Source organism: Capsicum annuum, chromosome 1 (assembly GCF_002878395.1).
Source record: "Capsicum annuum cultivar UCD-10X-F1 chromosome 1, UCD10Xv1.1, whole genome shotgun sequence".
Lineage (NCBI taxonomy): Eukaryota > Viridiplantae > Streptophyta > Magnoliopsida > Solanales > Solanaceae > Capsicum > Capsicum annuum.
This window is the reverse complement of record NC_061111.1, coordinates 154,930,524-154,952,924: the sequence shown is the minus strand read 5'-3', so window position 1 is coordinate 154,952,924 and position 22,401 is coordinate 154,930,524. Positions and strand designations below refer to the sequence as shown.

The 22,401-nt window shown below is 33.4% G+C and overlaps 1 protein-coding gene across 1 annotated transcript; it reads left to right on the top strand.

Moving 5' to 3' along the window:
• The first annotated feature begins 3,755 nt into the window (after window positions 1–3,755).
• On the top strand, window positions 3,756–15,728 carry LOC107854778 (trans-resveratrol di-O-methyltransferase). Its single transcript, XM_016699780.2, has 2 exons — window positions 3,756–11,333; window positions 15,219–15,728. The coding sequence occupies exons 1-2, from the start codon at window positions 10,578–10,580 to the stop codon at window positions 15,519–15,521; spliced, it is 1,059 nt and encodes a 352-aa protein (XP_016555266.1). The 5' UTR covers window positions 3,756–10,577; the 3' UTR covers window positions 15,522–15,728.
• The last annotated feature ends 6,673 nt before the right edge of the window (window positions 15,729–22,401 follow it).

Genomic DNA, 22,401 nt, shown 5'->3' with positions numbered 1-22,401 from the left:
CTCATAGCCACTTCTTGTTCACAACAACAACGTCAATTTTTAAAGCTCTAATCTAGATATAGACTCAATGTGTTAGTGAGGAACAAAACTAACACTTATAGATAACAAATACAAGTAAAAATCTCGGCCAAGACACAACAAGAACACACTTTTCGGCCAAGAACACAACATGGATAGATTGCTATTTTTTCTGAAATTTTTCAGTTTTGAACACTTTTTTTTAATTTTTTTTCACTAACAATCCTAAGATTGATCTTGTGGGAACAAGATCAAGCCATGCTCTGATACCAAATGATAAGATAAAAATTGAAAGACACAAAATCACTCAAAAAACAGTCCACAAACACACTCCAAAACAGTCCACAAATCACTAAGATCCTTGGACCGATTAGAGACCTCTCTCAGATTCACAAATTCAATAAGAATACAAGGTAAGAAAGGTGTATTTCACACCAAAACAGAAACAATACGTGAAGAACAAGATGAACACAAGGCACAAGATTCGGATTTAACAATAACAACAAGAACACAAGATTACAACACAAACACTAAACACGATTACAAGAAAGTAAAAGGATAGATATAGACCACATGAAGGTATAATCTTAAGAACCCAAGAATGGACACTCTTGGACCCTTAACACTACACACAACAATAAACCTATCTCTTACGTTACACAAGATCGGATTGCACCTCTCTAGCATCAACGTTTCCAAGCAAGCAACAACAAAAGAGAATCCACTCTATTGTTGTATCCTAGTTTCAATTTTGGTGCCTCAAGGAGAGAGGACTTGTGTTCTTTGGTCTTTCAAGATTCACAAATATCATCAAAAACTAAATCTAAAAACCCTACAATTTTCCTTTTATAACTAATATAAAATATAAGTTAAAATGACCAAAAGACCCTTCAAATAGTGGGCACCCATCTAGTGTAATTTATGGGATGATTTGGGTACATTTTGGGCCTCTTTTACACTTCAATTGCACATGCCAAGGCTCGGGTCCAACACGCACTCTTCTAAGTCCATATTCGAGATTATTCCCGTATCAGATATGGTAACAACCTATCTATATGAATTACTTAATAATAGATATACATGAAAATTCCCGAAGAATTTAAAATGCCGAAAGCATATAGTTCAAAGCCTCGAGAAATGTATTCCATTAGATTGCAACGAACATTGTATAGTTTGAAGCAATCTGGACGCATGTGGTATAGCCGTCTTAGTGGATATTTATTTAAGAAAGGTTAGATGAAATTTACCCATGTGTTTTCATAAAGAAAACAACGTCGGAGTTTGTTATACTTGCTCTCTATGTTGATGACATAAACCTTATTGGAATGCCAATAGAGTTTCAAAAGGCAATTGATTACCTAAAGAAAGAATTTGAGATGAAAGATCTCGGAAAGACAAAGTTATGCCTTGGTTTGCAAATTGAGCATTTGACAAACGGTATCTTTGTTCATCAATCTGCCTACACAGAAAAGATGTTGAAATGATTCTATATGGATGGAGCAAATCCATTAAGTACTTCGATAGTTGTTCGATCACTTGATGTGAATAAGGATCCATTTCGACCTTAAGAAAAGAATGAGGAACTCCTTGGTCCTGAAATACCATATCTTAGTATAATTAGTGCACTAATGTATCTTGCAAATACTACAAGGCCTAATATAGCCTTTTCAGTTAATTTGTTAGCAAGGTATAGTTCTGCTCCCACCAGGAGATATTGGAATGGGATCAAACACATATTACAGTATCTAAAAGGGACTACCGATATGTGCTTATTTTATTCTAAAGATTGCAGTTCTGATCATGTTGGTTATGTTGATGTTGGGTACTTATCTGATCCGCATAAAGGTCGATCTCAAAAAGGTTATGTGCTCATATGTGGGGGTACTGCCATATCTTGGAGATCAACAAAGCAGTCTGTCATAGCCACTTCATCGAATCACGCTGAGATTATAGCTATTCATGAAGCAAGATGAAAGTGTGTGTGGTTGAGGTCTATAATACATCTCATTCGAGAAAAATATGGCTTGAAATGTGACAAAGTACCCACAATTTTATATGAAGATAATGTAGCATGCATAGCACAACTTAAAGGAGGATTTATAAAAGGAGATATAACGAAGCACATTTCGCCAAAGCTCTTCTATACATATGAGCTCCAAAAGAATGGTGATATTGACGTACAACAGATTCGTTCAAGTGACAATGTGATTGATTTATTCACCAAGTCTCTTCAAATTGCAACTTTCAAGAAGATGGTGCACAAGATCGAAATGCAAAGATTCAACGATGTTCTTATTAGGGGGAGTTAATACGCGTTGTACTCTTTTTCCCTTATGAGGTTTTGTCCCACTGAGTTTTCCTTGTAAGGTTTTTAATGAGGCAACCTATATGCGTATTATTAGATATTCAAGGGGAGTGTTATGATATATATCAATTATAATGAATGTCTATCAAGATCTATCAAGGTGTATTTGATATCTATCAGGATTTGATGTATCTGTCCTTTAGTGTAAAACTAGGAGCAAATTTTTTTTATAAATAAAAAAAATTCCTTCATTATAAATCATCACTCAAGAGAAGTAACAATTATTCTCTATTCTCTATTCTCTATTCTCCTTCTTCTCTATTCTTTGTTATAAATAATAACATATATGTTATATTTTGATCTTATCCTAGTTATTTATTGTGCCCTTAATATACTTTTTTGCTTCTACTTAGGGTATGACGTGATGCTCATTTAACAAAATTAGGACACGACAGACCTATAAGCATATACATAATATTATAAAAGCTTTATATGGACTCCATGTGTCCAGCTTTCTAATTTTTAATTATTTTTCCAATCTCACATCTTCAATTGAATTTATTACTCCGTCCGTTTAATAATACTTTTTCGGTATTAACTTGACACATATTAAATAACATAAAATATATTAAATAATAAATAATATTTAATATATAAATAAAATTAAAAAATATTTATTAATTTTTTCAATTAAAAAATATTATTAAATATTTATCTTTAATATAATAAATAAGTATTATTTAACGGAAGGAGTGCTAATCCACACCATGTGACAGGATTAAAATAGAATCAAGATAGGGTTCACATGATTATTTATTACTTCCTCCCTTAGTGATCCTCTTGATTTGTACATATTTTTTTAATAAATTATTCATTTTTGACATTAAATTTAATTTTATTAATTTATTTTAAATAAGTTTTATCCTTTTAAATTGATAGTGCTTACTATACTTAAACTTTAAAATATATTTTAAAATTATAATTAAAATATTTTTAAAGATCTAAACATATATTTATGTAGAAATAAAATCACAAGTGTCAGTTATCAAGGGATGGAGGGAGCAATCTTCTGAAAATGATTTTACAACGTGGAGGTTATTAAACTTCACATGAATCAGTTGTTTAGATTGTGACTTCCTACCCACATCTTTTTTATTTTTGGTAAAATAGAGATGTATTAAGTAAAAGAAGAATATTGATTTATAAGCAAGGCCTAGTCAGGCACAAAAATAAAATAATTGGGGTTAGCATTTCCATTATTAGATATAAGTTGGGAGAAAGATTTCCCCTTAAAGTCTTCCCAAAAGATCACTTCTACACTAACGGACGGAATTACAAAAACATGAAGTCTATCAAAAAGATCCTGCTCAGAGCCTTGCTTAGCCAGTATATCTGCGATCCTATTCTGCTCCCTGTAAGTGTGGTAGAATGGAGGACTCTCCAAGCTCCCTAGTAAAGACCTGTATTCATTAACAACTAAATCATAGAGTAAGTTACCATGGTGTATCATTCTTATGATTTCCATTGAATCAATGCATACTTCTAAGGGTTTGAAGTTTTGCTCAAGAGCTAGATTGAGGCCTTCCTTGAGGACCAAAAGCTCTATGAGGTTGTTTGTGGAATGGGTGAAGCATTTTCTAAAACCCACAACCAAATCTCCTTTGCAGTTTCTGATGACTCCATCTATCCCACCTTTTCCTGGGTTACCAAGGCAAGAACCATCGGTGTTAAGCTTAAAAATGTTAGTGGATGGGGGTAGCCATTTAAGACTCATTGAGGTTCTAGGAGTGATCACATTGGCTTTCCCCAGGTGGTGGTATTCCACAGCTTCAGCACGAGGGATGTTAAAACAAGGGTGGGATTTGGCATTTTGGAAGGTATTGGCATTCCTAACCTTCCAGAGGTGCCATAGACAGTGGGGTAGCAGAGTACCCCAGGGAGTGTTATTGTCAAAGTTAAGCTTGTTTACACTCTCCCAAGTAGAAAACCAGTTGTTTGAATCAAACATGGAAAGGTGGGGGTGGATATTGCCTCTGCATTTTTGGAGAAGCTGCTGCCAGAAGGACTTAGCTAAATTGCATCCAAAGAAAATATAGTGCTGGTCTTCTTGGGTTCTTGGGTACAATTGCAACCTTGACAAAGAGTAGTAAGGTTGATGCCTCTTTTGTGAAGAGTGGTTTTTGTGGTGCATGAGCCACATGAATGTTTTAAGCTCTGTGGGGCCCACTCCTCTTATTAGTAATATAATGATAGGCACTTTTGCAAGAGAAGGTTCCATCACCCCTAAGACTCCAATAAGGGGTGTCTTGGCTAAGGTGAGTAATCTGCAAAAAGGTGTTCTGCATAGTGCTGGTAATGTTTGGAGGGATGTCAAAGGGAAGGGAGGGTAAAGTCCCATCTTTCATCCCTCCAGATATCTTTCACCATGGCAGGGTTCAGGGGATTAGTAATAGGCCCCTGGATAATAGAAGATAGGGGGGCATCCTAGGGATCCATCTATCTTTCCAGGGATTAACTTTTGTACCATCTTTTATGGCCCTGAAAAGGGCATCCTTACAGATTTTCAGCAATTGGTGATGTTGCTCCAAGTCTTGAAACTATTGTGGTTGCCCTTTCTACTAGTACCATGTTTAGTTATGAGGGTGCTGGCCTAAAGAGAGTTGGGATTAGAGTGCATTCTCCAACCCAAGCTGCATAGAAGGACTTCATTCTTAATAGCAACCCTTTCCATACCCAGCCCACCATTCTTTTTGGGAAGAGTGATGGTATCTCACTTAATAAGATGCATTCTTTTCTTTACCTCGGTGGTGCCCCAAATAAAATTTCTTTGAGTTTTGTCAATCAGCTTATGCAGAATGGTAGAAAGCTAGATATATTGCATTATATGGTTGGGAATACTAGCTAAGTAGGATTTAGCTAAGGTAACTCAACCAGTCATATTAATAAACTTGGTTTTCCATTCAGCTAGCTTCCCTCTCAAATTGTCAATAATAAAGTGGAAGTCACTCTTTACAAGTTTTTTATGGAATATAGGGAATCCCAGGTACTTACTAAAGTTGTTGGAAGAGTGAATGCCCAGGAGAGAAGATAGGTTCCCCTGCTTAGCCAGACCACAATTCTTGGAGAAAATAATTTTGGGTTTGGCAAAGTTGATCCTTTGCCCAGAGTAGGACCTGAAACTATGGAGGATTCTATTAATGGTATGAAAGTTTTTAGTATTATCTCTTGCAAAGAGGGTAAGGTTATCAGCAAAGAAGAGATGGGCGATGGAAGGGCCTTTTTTTGAAATGGATATGGGTGTCCAGTGAATAGTGTCAATCGTAGAGTTTATCATCCTGGACAGGAGTTCCATACAGAGGATGAATAGATAGAGGGACATAGGATCTCCTTCCCTAACGCCCCTGGTGGGGTTAAAAGGGGTGGTCTTTCCCCCATTAACCAGAATAGAAATGGAGGAGGTAGAGATACAGAACAGAATGAGTTTAGTGAGATCTTTGGGAAAGTTAAAGAAGAAAAGGGTCTACCTAATGAAAGACCATTCAAGCTTGTCAAAGGCTTTCTCTAGGTCAATCTTCAGTAGCATGTTGGACTTATTGCCCTTCATTTTGGAGAAGTGAGTAACATACTCCTAAACAATAATAGCATTATCTGAGGCCTTTCTCTTAGCCAAAAATTTATCTTGTGTAGGGCCAATGATATTAGCAAGGAAAGGTTTTATCCTGGTTCCAATACTCCTAGAGATGATTTTATATTGGGCATTGCACTATCCTATGGGCCTGAAGTTCTTGAGAGTAGTGGCATTCCTACACTTTGGGATGATACAGAGGTGATGGAGTTTACTCTGGGTCTATTGTGTAGGAAGTAAGGGTTTCTTGGTAAAACTTAACAATGGGATGGCCCAAAGTGTCCCAAAATTTTTGGTACACAAAAAGATGTAAGCTATCTGGCCAGGGGCTAAATCAGGCTTGAAAGAGAATAAAACTCTCTTGACCTCTTCATAGGATGGGGTGTCCTACAGGAGGTCATGGTCAAGAGAATTGATGGATCCCAGGAAAGATGGATTGGGCTAGGTGGTAAGGTACCCCAAGGTGTGTTCAGTAGTATACAGAGTGGCATAGTAGTTGGAGACATTCTGGTGATAGTGCCAAGTGCCACTATCATCCATGATGGAATTGATCCTATTTCTTATCCCCCTATTAAGGGTGGAGGTGCGAAAGAATCTAGTATTTGAGTCTCCTTCAAGCAACCAAGAGATCCTAAACTTTAGCTTTAAGAAACCAGTCTCTAAGTTAAGGATGTGATTGAATTCCTTCAGTGGAGTTTTTTCAAGTCCATGGAGGAAGGGACTTGTGGGGTAGTTGGGGAATTTTTGAATGCCAGCTAACCTTGCAAGCATGTGCTTCTTCTTTTTAAAAATGTTCCCAAAGGTTTGCTTGTTCCAATCTCTGGCTTTCTCTCCAAAATCAGAGATGGCTGAAGTGATGCAGGGATAGTTAAAAAAAGCTTCCCTGATCAGGTTGGGGAAATCCTGGTGGCTTAGCCACATAGATTCTACCCTGAAGGGCTTTATCTAGTTCACAGGAGTATTGCCAGAGCTGAGGAAGAGAAGGGAATGGTCAGAATGAGTCCTGGGTAGGTGAGTGATAGAAGCCTCAGGGTAGGAGTAGATCAAAAGGTCATTGGCTAGACATATATCAAGTCTTTCCAGGATGAGACCTTACCTATTTCTATACCTCATGTTGGACCAAGTGTATTTACTGCCCCTGAAGCCCAAATCAATGAGATGACAGTGATTTAAGCAGTTCATGAACATGTTAGTTCTATTGAGGTTTATCCTTGAGCCCCCAAATTTTTTAGAGGCTCTAATAACCTTATTGAAATCACCTCCTACTAGCTATCTCTTAACCTCAGGGGTAATATAAGTATCAGAGAAGGAGGAGAGCTTGTTCCAAAGGCTAATCCTTGAGCTAAAGTTAGTACTAGCATAGATAATATTAATAAACCAAGAGGAGAGAGGGGAGCTAACCTTGACTTTGGCATGAATAACCTGAAAGGAAATGGAAACAGAGGTGATAGAGATAGAGTCATCTCTCCACATGATAACAATGCCTCCATGATAACAATGCCTCCAGAGTTGCCACTAGCCTCAGATTGAGTGTGGTTCTGGAAGCCCAACTCCTCACAAAGATCCTGGTGGTATGTCATCTTAGTTTCCAGTAAGGCAAGGATGCAAGGTTGGTGGATGTTAACCATATCCTTACAATCTTCCTGAACTCAACATTCTTGGCTCCTCTTACATTCCACAGTATGCAGTTTTTAATTTTAGAGTGGAGAGGGTGGGATAACTCTGTTACAGTCACCTTATCCTTTTCCTTGGGGTTGGAGGTGAGTGCTAGTGGGGAGGTTTTCCACTTTCTGTTGAATAGGGTCAGTGTGACCTTGAGGATTCATTCTCTTATAAGGTTTACTATATTTGTTCTTAGTCCTAGCCTTGCTAACCCTAGTAGAATCAAGATGATCACTATTTCCTGAATAGGCTCTGTGAACTCTAGATTTAACGGTTCTACCAGATTGCAAATCTCTAATCTTGGAACTTTGAGTTAGGATAGGAACTCATCTATATCCCTGTTATTTGCTCTCAGTGTCTCCAAGGCATTCATCCTTTTGACCCTCTTCAGAGTAAGGTGAGGAGAGGTTGTGGTCGAAGAGAGTAGTGGTGACTAAGTTAGTGAGACTAGGTTCTCCCCAGAGGGAGGTACAAAAGCTAGTCCTAGAAACATCATTACAGGGTTACGTGGAGAGAAGAATGAGAGGCTTAGGATCAGATGGTTCATGATACTGGCTAGTGATACCGTGGTCAACTCCTCCTGAAAGAGAGAGTTGATCACCTGGAATAGAGTGGTCATCCAAACGTTGGACTCAAATATTTGAAGGTTCGCCATTTTCAGTTGAGCTAGATACTGAAGGTCTTGAATGAGAATAGTGAAGAGTCTCCCTCCCATTCTAGGTGCAGAGGCACCGTTTGGTTGGATAGGCATATTTCCAACCATGAAGTTGGTTGGTGATTCGGTGATAGGGGAGCTATTGTGATGGTAATTTGGTTGGCGTTTAAGGTGTCCATGGTTGCTTTCTTTAGAAAGATCAATCATACTCTCCTCAGGGTATATAGAGTTGAGGGGGTTAAGAGTGGGGAGCTGAGGGGTTTTCCTATGAGAAATAGCACCAATATTTAATGCCTTGTCCACGCCCTTGACATTCCCCATCAAATCACTGCGGAAAGTGGAAGGGTTTCCCGCCATCATCATTGCCTACGTCCAGATAATTCGGAGAGCCCCACTTTGGGAGGCCTCATTCATTTTTATTTCCATTGACATGGGAGAGTTATTAATTTTAACAGAAGGGGAATCAATAGAAGGAGGGTCGGGTATCTCAAAAGCAAGGTGAGCCTTAAAGTTAGGCCCATGAGTAATTATGGTGTTAGGCCTCTAGGCTATTGAAATTTTCTTTTGGCCGTTAATGGTATTGGGTGCATGGGCCTGACTATTCTTAGGCCCCAAACCCGCACTGATAGGGCTAATGGATTTTGAGGATTTTTCTTGGATCGGCCCAATAGTGGAGAGTCCAAGAGGAGGAGGCCTGATGAGCTCTCCCGGAGCCGTCTCCGGGGAGGTAGGGTGTATGAACTTACCTGAGGCTGCATCGAAGGTTTTGACCTTAATGATGGGTACTCTTTTTGTGGCTGGATGTTGGTTCTTTGGCCCCGATTTTTTTTTTCAAAAGCTACTATTTGCCATTCTGGTAAGTGTTCTTTTGTTGACGATTTTGCCTCCGAAGTGGTGTAGATAGCCTTCAAACTTGTTGCTTTACAGGTGCCATCCGATTGGGTTAGCTTCGAAGGATATGAACAGTTGGTCGACGTGTGTCCGAGACGGCCACAGATTTTGCAAAAGAAGTCATCTCCTTCATAAAGGAGAGGTTGGTTATGGTGATTGATGGTGATTGATGTTATTACCGGTGTGTTGAGAGGGATTTGGACGCATATTCTAGCATATCTACCCCTTAGTGCCGCTGACGTGCATGCATCCATTTTCAACAAGGTCCCAATTTTTGTGCCGATTCGATGGAGAATCGAGGCATCATACAGTTCTGTGGGTAAGTGAGGAAGCCTGATCTATATGGCGGTTGAATCCACTTTGTATTGGCTTGGTACGAAGTTAGGTTCCCACTTCCTTACTGATATGAAACTACCGACTATGAACCAAGGTCCTCCTTGGAGGATTGTGGACTGACTTTCCGATTTAGAAAGCTTAACGGTGAAGAAGCCCAACCCCAGATCTATAAGGCACAGTGGTTCCGGTAGTTTCCACAGGTCGTCTAGCTTCTCTTTTAGGTACTGATGGTTGAAGTTTTCTTTAATTGGCTTGATGATAACATAGTGAATCCAAGGGGCATATAATAGGAGTTTATCTTTATCTGGTAATAAGATTTCGCTACTTCCAGATTCTGAGCCATTGTTTGTGCTGAATTCTGGAGTTCTCAAAGGCGTAATTTGGGATATGATTTTCTCGGCTACTATGTCTTTATATGAAGGAGAGGAATCCACCATAAGAACTTCCTTAGAAGTATTAGTTATTGGGGGATTTGGTAGGAGGGGGGGGGTTAAGGTTACATCCATGGCTGGTTAGATGCCGATGGAAAGGGAGAAAAAACTATGGAGAGAGTGGTCTTCTCTCTCTAGACACAAAACCTAGAGAAAAAAAATTTCTACCCACATCTCGAGATTCACAATAAAAGATTACAATCGTTTGTCGATTTGGAATAGATGTTCCATGTTATACTCTTTTCAGTCGAACACTTGGGAAATAAATACTCCGTACTTTATTCATTTTAATTTATTTATTTATATTAATTTAACATTGAATTTTAAAAAATTAAAAAAAAATAATAAACTAATATACTAAACTATTTTTTTAATCTTGTATCTTATGTCATATGAGATGTTAAATTTAAAAATGTGTCAAATTAATAAATTAAATAAAATAAAACATTCGTTGGACTATCCAAATATCAACTAAGATCATGTTTTTGGGACAGGAGGAAGTATCCAACGAATATTTGCCACTTGCTATAACTTTTCGGCTGTAAAAACTAAAAGTCTTTCCAAGTACTATATAATCTTATTTTATAATCCTATAAATATCAATATTCTTGGTGGCTTTAGTTGACAACTCTAACCAAAACAAGTTTATTAAAAATGTCAACGAGCGAGAATTCTTCCACTGAGCTTCTTCATGCTCAAGCTCAAATTTGGAATTATATTTTCAATTTTGTAAATTCTTCAGCGGTGAGTTGTGCACTTCAACTAGGCATTCTTGATATCCTTTATAAACATGGTAAGCCCATGTGTCTTGATGATCTCTCTACTGAACTTTCTGTTGTTAATCCTTCAAAGATTTCCTTCTTGCTAATTTTAATGCGCTTTTTAGTGCAATCTGGATTCCTAAATCAACATGAAGATCACTTTTCTCTTACCCCAGCTAGTCGCCTTCTAGCGAAAAATGAGCCCTTCAATGTTAGGTCACTGTTGCTTCTCAATCATGGCCCAGTTTTCTCAAAAGCATGGCCTGAGTTAAGTGCTTGGTTCCAAAATGATTCTCCTACCCCTTTTCATGCTGCTCATGAAAAATCTTTATGGGATTACATTGAGGAAGAAGAACCCAGAGTACTAGGTGATATTTTCAACGATGCATTGGCTAGTGATTCGAGGTTGAATACCAATGTGCTTATTACCGAGTGTAAACATGTGTTTGAGGGGTTAACGTCGTTGGTGGATGTTGGAGGTGGCACTGGTACTGTGTCTATGCCTATAGCCAAAGCTTTTCCCAACATAAAATGCACTGTACTTGATCTCCCTCATGTGATAGGCGACCTTAAAGGAGGTGGGAATTTGGAATTTGTTGCAGGAGATATGTTCGATCAGATTCCCCATGCTAATGCCATCTTACTCAAGGTACGTACAATTTCTTAGGATTTTTACATTGTAATTGTTGTTTTCCTTGGAAAGGTTTTATTGATGAAAAATGTTTATTTTGTAGAAAATGACTTTTCTGGACAAAGTGATCAATGAGTCAAGATATGAATAAAGTAACACAAATAAATCACCTTTTTAAGATGTTATCAAAATAGACTTAGCACAATATTATATCACATTTTACACAAATTTTTTAACAAAATTATTAACGATAAACAGTTCCCAAAAAAGCGTAAAACGATACTCCCTTCGTTTCATAATAAATGAATTGTTGAATTTTGACACAAAGATTAAGGAAAAAAACATTAAAAACATAAATTTAACACAACTTTCAATTTTTATCCCAAAAAAAGAAAAATTTGACCTTGTAATATCTTTTCAAAAGTCAATTAATTGTCCATTGGACCTCTTGTCATGTGTTTTGATTTATTTTTAAGAAAAAAAAAATTGTGAATGTATATAATGATGTGATGATTTAAAATGAGCTAGCATAAATCAATTGGTTGTTTAATCCATATTGAAAGCGAGTGCAATCTACTTACCTAAACTGGTGCAAAAAGGTGTCAAATTGATAAATTGATAGTTGATTTATGTGTTTAAAATGAACAACGTTCATTTTAAGTGTCAAAGTGAAAGTTTGTACCAAAATGAGAAATCTGGGGATGTGTTTGGCTCCTCTGGAATTTTCAATTGAACAACCCAACACATAATAGTGTTTTTATTCGATATTTCTAATTCAAATTCTAAAAAAGAATTATATATATATATTCAAGAGATAATTACTTAAGTGATTGATCATTTAAGAGCGTGAGTTCGAATTAATCAGATTTCAATGTGAATTTCAAACACCGAATGGAAAATAAAAAAAAAAAATTTATGTGATTAGTTTATTACTTAGCGGCGACTTGAGAACATGCTTAGAACTTTTATTTTTTTTTCAGAATATAAGTACGAAGGTTTTAATAGAAACAATTAGTCATTTGTTGAAGTGCTCCAGCTAGAAAAAGTCATAATTAAAGTGTCTCCATAAAATTTACTGATAAATTTAAAAAAATCTCAAATACATCCCATCATTTTTTAATTTACTAGTTTAGATGTACGCGTCTTGAGCGTATACTTTACTTTAATAAGTCCAAACATTATCTAAATAGGATATTTATTTAAATAATAAAAATGAATATAATAGTTAAATTTAATATCTTTTAAGAATGTAAAGATGGAGAATTTATTTATTAAACCTAAACTTTACCAAAAATATTTTTAAAAGTCGATCGACATTCATCTATCATCTGTAAATTGCAAAAAAATAATACAATGATAGAGACATCAAAATAATACAATTAAATTTAACCTTTAGACACAAAAATTTTCTCAAAGTCGTTCGACACTCATCTACCACCTGTAAACAATAACAAAATAATACGATAATAGAGATATCAAAATAATACAACTAAACCTAAGCTTTACAAAAATTCCTCAAAACCAACCAACATTTATCTATCACCTATAAACTGCAACAAAATAATATGAGAAATGTGATATCAAAACAATACAATTAAACTTAAATTTTACATACAAAATTTTTCAAAGCCGATCGAGATTCATCTACGAACTGTAAACTACCACAAAATAATAAACTAATGGATATATTACGATAATATAATTAAACTTAATCTTTACCTAAAAAAAGAATTCAAAGCCAACCCACATTCATCTAGCATCTGTAAATTAAAATAAAACAATAAGATAATAACGATATCAAAACAATACAATTAAACCTAACATTTACACAAGAAATTCTTCAAAGTCAACCAATATTTATGTACAACCTGTAAACTATAAAAAATAATAATGTAATAGTGATCACAAAGTTTCGATTTTGATCCAACTAATTCTTGCCTGAGCGAAAATTTTGACCCTAAAGAATGATTTGAATGAAAATAAAGAAGATATATATATATATATATATATATATATATATATATATGTAGAATTATATTATGCTGACAAAAAACAGTGAAGAAGTTGAGGGTTAGAAAATCAAGGATCCACTAATCTAGACATGCAATCAAATCAAGTTAAATGAGCATCATTCATATTTTCTCAATAGGTAAACCGGTTTATAGTACATCTCAATATTTGTAGAAGTATTTTCTTAATATAGTCCTATTTTAGGAGTATTTTTCTAATTGAACATCAGAAAAGAAAATATTAATTAATTTTTCTACCATATATTTTAGGAGTCCATGTATTTTAGAAAATTTAGTAGAAAGAAAAATATTAATTAATTTTCCTACCAAATATTTAAGAGTCCCATATATTTTAGAAAGTCTAGTTAATATAATAAAAAATAATTTTATAATAAATTAAAAAAATAGTAAAAGATAGTTTTATCTAAAGAAAAATCTTTTTAATGAAGGGCAAAAAGTTCAAATCAATTTTTTAAGGGTCTTCACACTTTTAATATATTATATACATATAAATTATAGATTATAAATATCGATTATAGATGTGTGCAATTTAAGTTATAGCATGAAGTTATAAGAAAAAGAACCTCATAAATATTTATATCATTATAAATTTATTTTATCAGAATAAAATAAAATATCCAAAATTAAATTATCTTAAACATAAAAAAAATATTTAAAAAACCAGCGCGTGTGGTGTGACGATAAAATGAACGGGGCGAAAAAGTTTATTCTTATCTAAAAAGTTAAACATTTGTCTAAAGGCTAATAAAGGCCTATAATAGTGTAGGACTAGGTTAGCGGCAGCAAACAACCTAATATGAAATGAAACTACTATTTATTACTAATTACAAAGCTTAATTTTTACTACTGTTTTATGTTTATTTATAAACTACTAATTTCGATTTACAAAGAGTAATTTTTACTATCGTTTTACGCTTTTTGGGAACTGTTTATTGTTAATGATTTCATTAAAAAAATGGTGTAAAACGTGATAAAATGTTCCGTGAAATCTATTTTGATAACATATTAAAAGAGTGATTTATTTGTGTTATTTTATTTATATCTTGACTTAGTTTGATCGTAAGTTCCTTCTCTATCTGCCTTTTTCTTAAAAAAGAAGTTTTGGACTCTATAAATAAAAGATATATAACTACGAATTTGTTATTTTTTTTTTAATTTTGGGGCACCAAATATTGCAAGAAGCATGTTAATTAAAGTACCAAACAAGTGCTCAAATCAAGTTATCAACTTCTTAAATCGGGTTTCATTTTTCAAATTTTTAGTATTGTTTTCATCTAAAACTTGCTCGTTTTGATATTTTACTACATAATATATACTGTCTTTTTAACTATTTGTTAGAATATAAAATATGTTAATTAGAAAATATGAAGATAAAAATTATGGATCTTTCGTACAATCTTAAAAAAGAATCACTTTAAGAAGTTAGTGAGATATCCGGCATAGATCTTCAAAAAGTAGACTTCAATTTTAAATGAAAAGTATATATGAAAAAAAAAAATCTTTTTGTGAAAAGAAAAAGATTAAGACTCCTTGTTGAGTTCGACTTTAGCCCCCAACAGTGTTGAGCTTGGCTTTCCCCCTGCATACACAATATAATAGGATTCACTGTCGATTTAGCGAGTTTGGTCTAGAGGAAGATTATTCTCTCAATAGGTTTACGTCTTCAATATTAGTTTTGTCTAGAGGAAGATTATTCTCTCAATAGGTTTTACGTCTTTATAATATTAATTAATTTTTTTTATAATATCAATTAATTTTCAAATATGTAGGTATATGATCAAATCATATTAAAGATTATGCACTTTTAGTATATTTTTTTTTATCATCTGATCTATCTTCATTATGCAAAACTTAATTTTTCATTGTTGAACAGTGCGTTCTGCACGACTGGATGGACGAAGATTGTGTGAAGATTCTGAAGAAATGCAAAGAGTCAATTCCAAGCAGGGAAAAAAGAGGGAAAGTAATAATCATAGACACTGTTCTGGATGACCCAAAGAAGAGCAATGAATTTGTTCGAGCACAACATAATATGGATATGCTAATGATGGTTCTTTATGCTGCCAAAGAGAGAACTAAAAAGGAGTGGGAGAAGCTCTTCATTGAATCCGGTTTCACTGAATACAAAATAGTTCCAGCTTTGGGCTTAAGGTCTCTTATTGAAATTTATCCTTAAAGGGGAAATGCATGTGAATTAATAAAAATGCATAATCTTACACAATTGCTAATTGATGGATGCTCGTTTCATATTTTGTATCTCAGGAGAGTTTATGGTGTTTGAGAGTGCTTGCATGTTTATTTACTGTAATTTGTAATGGTCTTGGATCACCAACACTCCATTAATGTTTTCTTAAGTTTATGGTTTAACCATTCTATATTCGAACCCCACATGCTCGATCGATTGATCCAAATTCATGTGGTATGCATGGTGCTCGTTAAAAGGAAAACTGCTTCCTATGAAGAATATCATCATTTGTGGCACTCAAACCCAAGATAGATTTCTTGATATTGGATGAATTGTTTAGCCTAAAATTCACTTGAAAGAGATCTATAGCAACGTAATTAATTCAAATGATGTAAAACCCTTGATTATATGATTATAAGAAAAAGAGTGGTTCTTCGACTAGAAACTATGAGTTACGCAATAAAATGTAGAAATTCCTCTCAGAAGAGTATGCTTTTATAAATTGGGATTCTATGCTTTTTATAGGGTACAAACTTTGAAAGAGTTAAAGATTTGGGTTCGAAATCGGGAGGGCATCATGCAGAAGCTAATAGTTTGAAATCATAGAGACGACAATTCAGACGATACGTAAAACAATACTAAAAAGACATAATTGATATGATTTGGTCGAACGACCTACATGTGGAAAATAATATTGAAAATACTTAAAATCTATTGGGAGAAAATCTCCACCTAAACAAGACTCTTTAACGACTATATTGTGGATGCTATTGTGTTATTGTATGAGAAGGAGGTCTTCTATTTATAGAGTTCCAAAACCTTTCCTTCAACAAAGAGGTTAGCCAAATATGAAAAAGTTTTATATCTCCCTTTTCAAAAAAGTAAAAGTAATTATGGTATTATTTTTATTTTCCTTCTGAGAAAAGTAAAACTTAAATTTGGTAAGAAAATCAGAGCAAAAATCCTAACAAATCTCCCCTTTTGGCTTGATTTTCTTGACATAATTTGATCCACCTTTTTCGCATGCATGATCTTCGTTCGTTACATAATCTTCATCACTGCTGCTTGACATGATTAAAAATAAGATTGAAAATATTATGGTTAAAAGTGGGTTAAAAATAAATATTTCATTTTTATTTTTAAAGTAGCAACAACAAGAATGTTGAAATATGCTTAAAACTTCATCTCCACGTGTAGCCAGACAAAAATCTCCATTATCATCAAATTGGTTGCAACTTTGATCGTAAACTATCCTTAATCGAACCATTAGATCTTTGAACCATAGGCTCTAATACCACTTATTGGGTTCAAAATCGAGAGGGCATCATGCGGGAGCTAATAATTTGAAAATCATGAGATGATAATTCAGACGACATATAAAACAATACTAAAAAGATATATAATTGATTTGATTTGGTCAAACGACCTACATATTGAAAATAATATTGAAAAACTTAAAACCTATTGGGAGAAAATCTTTCCCTAAACAAGACTCTTTAAGAAACATTGTGGATGCTATTGTGTTATTGTATGAGAAGGGAGTCTTCTATTTACAGAGTTCCAAAACCTTTCATTCAAGAAATAGGTTAGCCAAATATGAAAAAGTTTTATATTTTCCTTTAGAAAAAGTAAAAGTAATTATGGTATTACTTTTATCTTTCTTCTAAGAAAAGTAAAACTTAAATTTGGTAAGAAAATTAGGGCAAAAATCCAAACACAAGACTCCTACTTGACTAAAAACTGAGAAAATACCAAAAAAAATAACAACTAAAGTAGAAAATATAGCAACCTAACAAAGACTCTTTCAATTCTAGTGAAAGAATTCAACGCACTGTAAAATTTATCCTACGCAGTAGCTTAAATAAACAGGCTTTGAATCAATTCTCAACACTCCCTCTTGATTCAAAATCACATACGCCAAGACATATCATAAAGTAATTGTGCTTTGCTGGAGGAAGTGTTTTGGTAAGAATATCTGCCACTTTTTCTTCCGTGCTACAACCCTTCAACTCAGTCAACCCTTCTACAATAAGTTCATGGATGAAATGATGTTGAATATCTATGTGCTTCGATCATTCATGACAAAAAAGATTTTTAGCCATTGCAATTGCATATAGATTATCACAGAAAATTTTTGTTGCCCCCCTTTTTGTTCTTGGCGAAGATCAACAAGTATTTTTCTGAGCTACAACGTGGCATGTTGAAAATGTTGTTGCGACATACATATTTAGCCTTGAAAGTAGACAACGTTGCTGTTGGTTGTTTTTTTGAGATCCAAGTAATAACTGTAGAACCAATAGTCAAAAGTTTCCCAGAAACACTGTTTCTATAATCCAAACACCTTCCTTAATCACTGTTTGAATAACCATAGAGATCAAAATTGGAACTTCGAAAGTACCATAGTTCAATTTCTGTAGTTTCAGAAACATAGCACGAGACTCTCTTAGCTACTCTAAGATGATGCTTTGAAGGGCTATGTATAAACCTTGAAATCATTCCAACAGAAAATAATACATCAGGATGAGTGTGCGTTGAATAAATTAAGCCTCCAACTAAGCTTCTAAAATAACTTTCATTAACTTTTTAAATATCATCATCAAGTTGCAGCTTCTCATTTACATTCATAGGAGTAGTCATCGTTTTGCAATTAAGCAAATTAAATTTTTTGAGAAGATCAATGACATACTTCCTTTGTGAAATGAAAATTTCATCTTCTTCATGCTTTACTTCAAGTCCAAGAAAATAGTGCAACACTCCCAAATCAGTCATTTTAATTTTTTCATCATAGAAGATTTTAAATCACATACACGAGAGTGAGATGGGCTCATATAGACAGAGGCGGATCTAAGCTCATTGATTAAACTGGAGAAGAAGCAAAAAGATTGATGGAATGGCAGAACCGATTTTGAGAGAAAAAGAAGCGATAAGTTTTTTTTTTTTTAAATTTGATGAGAGCCAGGAAGAAAATACAACTTATACAGTCAAACCTCTCTATAACAACCCTTTGTTATAAAGACATTTTACTACAACGACCTGATTTTCTTCATAACTAATTTTTCATGTTATATTTTACTTCTCTATAGCGACATTCTGCTTATAATAGCAATAACACTGTTATAGTGGTACTTCTACAAAATTAAATTTTATAATATCATATTTAAATATGATGTAATATTAATATTTATAGAGAAAATACCCAATTACCCCTCCTGAACTATACCCAAAAAGGTTATGACATACCTCAACTTAAAGGGAGTCCTATTACCCCCCTGAACTAATTATAAGTGTAATTTTGACATTCTTAGTGTCTACGTGGCACACACGTGTGCCTACATAGACACTTCAGTGTGTTGTGCCACGCAGACACTAAGGGTGTCAAAATTACACTTTTAATTAATTCAGGGGGCTAATAGGACCCCCTTTAAGTTGAGGTGTGTCATAACCTTTTTGGGTATAGTTCAGGGGGTAATTGGGTATTATCTCTTATTTATATAAAATATATTGAGCCCATTTGGATAAGATTAAAAAAATAGCTTTTTAGCTTAAGTGATTAAAAGTTTAAAATAAGTGCTTATAAATTAAGCAGATAAGTGTTTAGATAGAAGTGCTGAAACTGAAAAAAAGTTGTTGATGCGTTTGATAAACAAGTGATGTTAAGCACTTTTTTGTTGTTAAAATGACTTAAATGTCCTTAAAGTTGTTAACACCATAAATAAGGTGAATTATTTATAATTTTTTATTTTAAAATAAAATTTTTGAACAAACCTCCGATTAATGATGGATTCGATGAAAATAAAGAAGAAAGATGAAGAGGAAATTGGAGGGAAGAGATGAAGGAAGCGACAAAGAGAAAAAGTAAAAAAATTATATATTTAAGGGCTACAAGTTTAGGGTATTGTTGGAATCGGGGGAAAATATAAGGGATAAAAAGATAAATATTTTGGTCAAACCTAAAAGAATTTTAATCTAAAAAGCAAAAAGCTAGGGGTACCCAGCTTCTCATTTTTTGATTCTTTTTATCAGTTTTTAGCCTTTTTAAGCACTTTTTTGTTTTACCTAACACCTTAAAAAGCTAAAAAAAGAGATTAAAAGCTGGTTTGACCAGATTTTAATCCTATCCAAACGGGTTCATTATGTACTATATAAATAAAATCTTAATTAATATTGAAAAAACTACATAAACTAACAACCTTAAGACATTAATTACAATTAATAGCAATAGTTTCTCAAAATTACAACTAATAACAAAATATAGCAATATTTTACCTTTGTTAAGGAAAAACGCGTGACTTGAACTCTTCTTTTTATCCATCCCCTTTTCACTCTAATTTACCAAATTCAGTTCCCTCTAATCTTCAATTTTTTTTCTCAAAAATCGTTTTTATCTGAGATCTTGATAAACATTGCATCCTTCAATTATGGTAAGTTTATTTTAAAGTTAATGCAAGTTATATTTTTCATATAAATTTTTTTTATATATTTTATTGTCGATTTTTTTTTTCAAATTTTTCATTCTTCTTATCCGATTTGGTCTGTTAGTTTTTTTTGTGTGTGTTGAAATTTTTTGAAGTTCCGCAATAATGTCACAATATGCAAATCATAGTAGTTCCGGTATTCAACCGATGAATTTGGTTTCCGACGAACTACCATCGTTTAGGACAGATCTGTGTTGGAGAGAGATCTTTTGTTAGTTACATAGTTGGATTAGTGTACCTCAACTTTCTGATTGTAATTTGATGGGTTGATTATTTCAAATTGTTAGAATCTTAACACTGCACATATGTGTGAATTCTCAATTACGCATCTGTTACTCATCTTTGATTGTCTTTTGGTGTCTTTTTCTTCATGTCAGTTGGTGTTTTTTTCTTCATACTTTTTTCTTCTCCTTTGCAGCAGGATGGTCCAACTTAAATTTCGGAGTTTCCAGAAGATATCGTCTACCTTGAAGAGGGGTTGTTCGATATTGATAGTGTGTTGGATGATGATACATTCATGTCTATAGCATTTGAATAAGCTCTTTTTTCCTTGATTAGCCAATTAACAGTTTATTCACTGTATATATCTAGAACATAGTAATTAATTCTGCACCATCAAGTTACTTGAGGGGAAACTCAATTTTTTCTTCATATGTTGTATTTGGTAGTCATTAGATTTTGAATGTGATGTGTAGTTCTTATTTGTTGAAATGTATTTTTTACATACATAAGATCATTTCAGTGAGCATATGTAATTCTAAAATACATATGACATTTGTGTAAGATATTTGTATTTATCACAGGCAAGGTTTTGTATATATATTTTTATATAGAAGTGTAATATGTATTCTGAAAATACATTTGTTATATAATTTGTATATGTGTTGTTATATTCTTTTCTTGTTAATTAAATTTGTACAATTCATGTATTCACAAAACACATATGTGTTTATTGAAATATAATTGTAATATGTATTATGAAAATACATACAGTTTAGATATGTGTTTTTATATTTACCGCTAAGAATTGTATTTGATGTTAAGTTGTATTTGGTAGTCATTAGATTTTTAATGTGATATGTAGTTCTTGTTTGTTGAAATGTATTTTTTAGATACATATTTGTATTTGTTATTCATCAATTGAAGAAAATTTTTGCATTAAAAATGTTTTGATAACTTAGATATTGACTAGTTATGTATTCACAAAATACATATGATACATTTATGTATAGAATGTATAAACTAAATATAAGATGTATTTCATAAATTGTCATCAAAAGTTTGTATCAAAATTTAGAATCATAAAATAATCAGTGAAAAAAAAATAATTGTTTCTGAACTGAATACATCTGTAAACTTATCATTTATTATATTTCCTACATGAACGTCTATTGTGATCTTTAAATCCACATGAACTACAATAGTTTTTATTTTTCTTTCCAAACATATTTCTTTCCGATTTTCTACGATCCTTCTTTGCAGGTCTTCTAGGGGGTCGCTTGTGTTTTGGGGGCAAAACTATCTCCTCCAATATCTCTTGTGGAATCACCCAATTATCTTTGTGTGGTATAGAATAGATGAGAAGATCATACGTTCTTGACACAATTTTTGATTTGTATAGATCAGAGCAATATGATTCCTTTTGAAAATTCTTGCTATCAAGTACTGCATAAGCATGCACACACGGTATCTCGTCCTATTGAAATGTATGGCAAGAATTTTTTTTCCTTAAGGCAACAATAAAATGTTTATCCTTGTTGTGTACTGTATAGACATATTCCAAGGCTGGTATAGCCTGAAATTATTAAAATAAAATTAAAATTATAACAACAATTATTCATTTGATATTTGTAATTATTCCAGTTTAGCAATTGTATTTTACCAACTCTGCATAGGTATATTGCATGTCTCAATATGTATTTTTAGAAATATATGGCCTGCATATTTTTTTTAAAAAAACAAATGCAGTCAAACACTTAAAACAGAGTGCATATGTATTTTTTAAATACATATAGCTGGCAGCATATGTAAACGGAAATACATAAAAGTAACTACCAGTGATCACACAAACAGACTGCATATGTATTTTACAAATACATATAGCTGGCAGCATATGTAATGTTAAATACATATATAAAAAGGACTTACCGGTTCCATCCATGATATAAGCAGCTACAAAAGTACCAGTATACAGTTTTCTGAGATGACTTGCATCAACGATTATTACAGGTCTACAATGTTCGAACCCTTTGATACAATAATTTATTAGTATATAGAAAACTTCAAAACGAATTCCAACAAGAACAAATTGTTTAATTAAAAACGAAAAAAATACAAAATAAACTATAATAATTGTATATCAATATTCAACCTACATAACGCGATGGGAAACTCTA

Bases quoted from the DNA above. Each gene is read 5' to 3' on its own strand.
- LOC107854778 (XM_016699780.2), top strand. From the start codon at position 10,578: ATGTCAACGAGCGAGAATTCTTCCACTGAGCTTCTTCATGCTCAAGCT. The intron at 11,334-15,218 runs GTACGTACAATT...ATTGTTGAACAG, and splicing joins CTAATGCCATCTTACTCAAG to TGCGTTCTGCACGACTGGAT.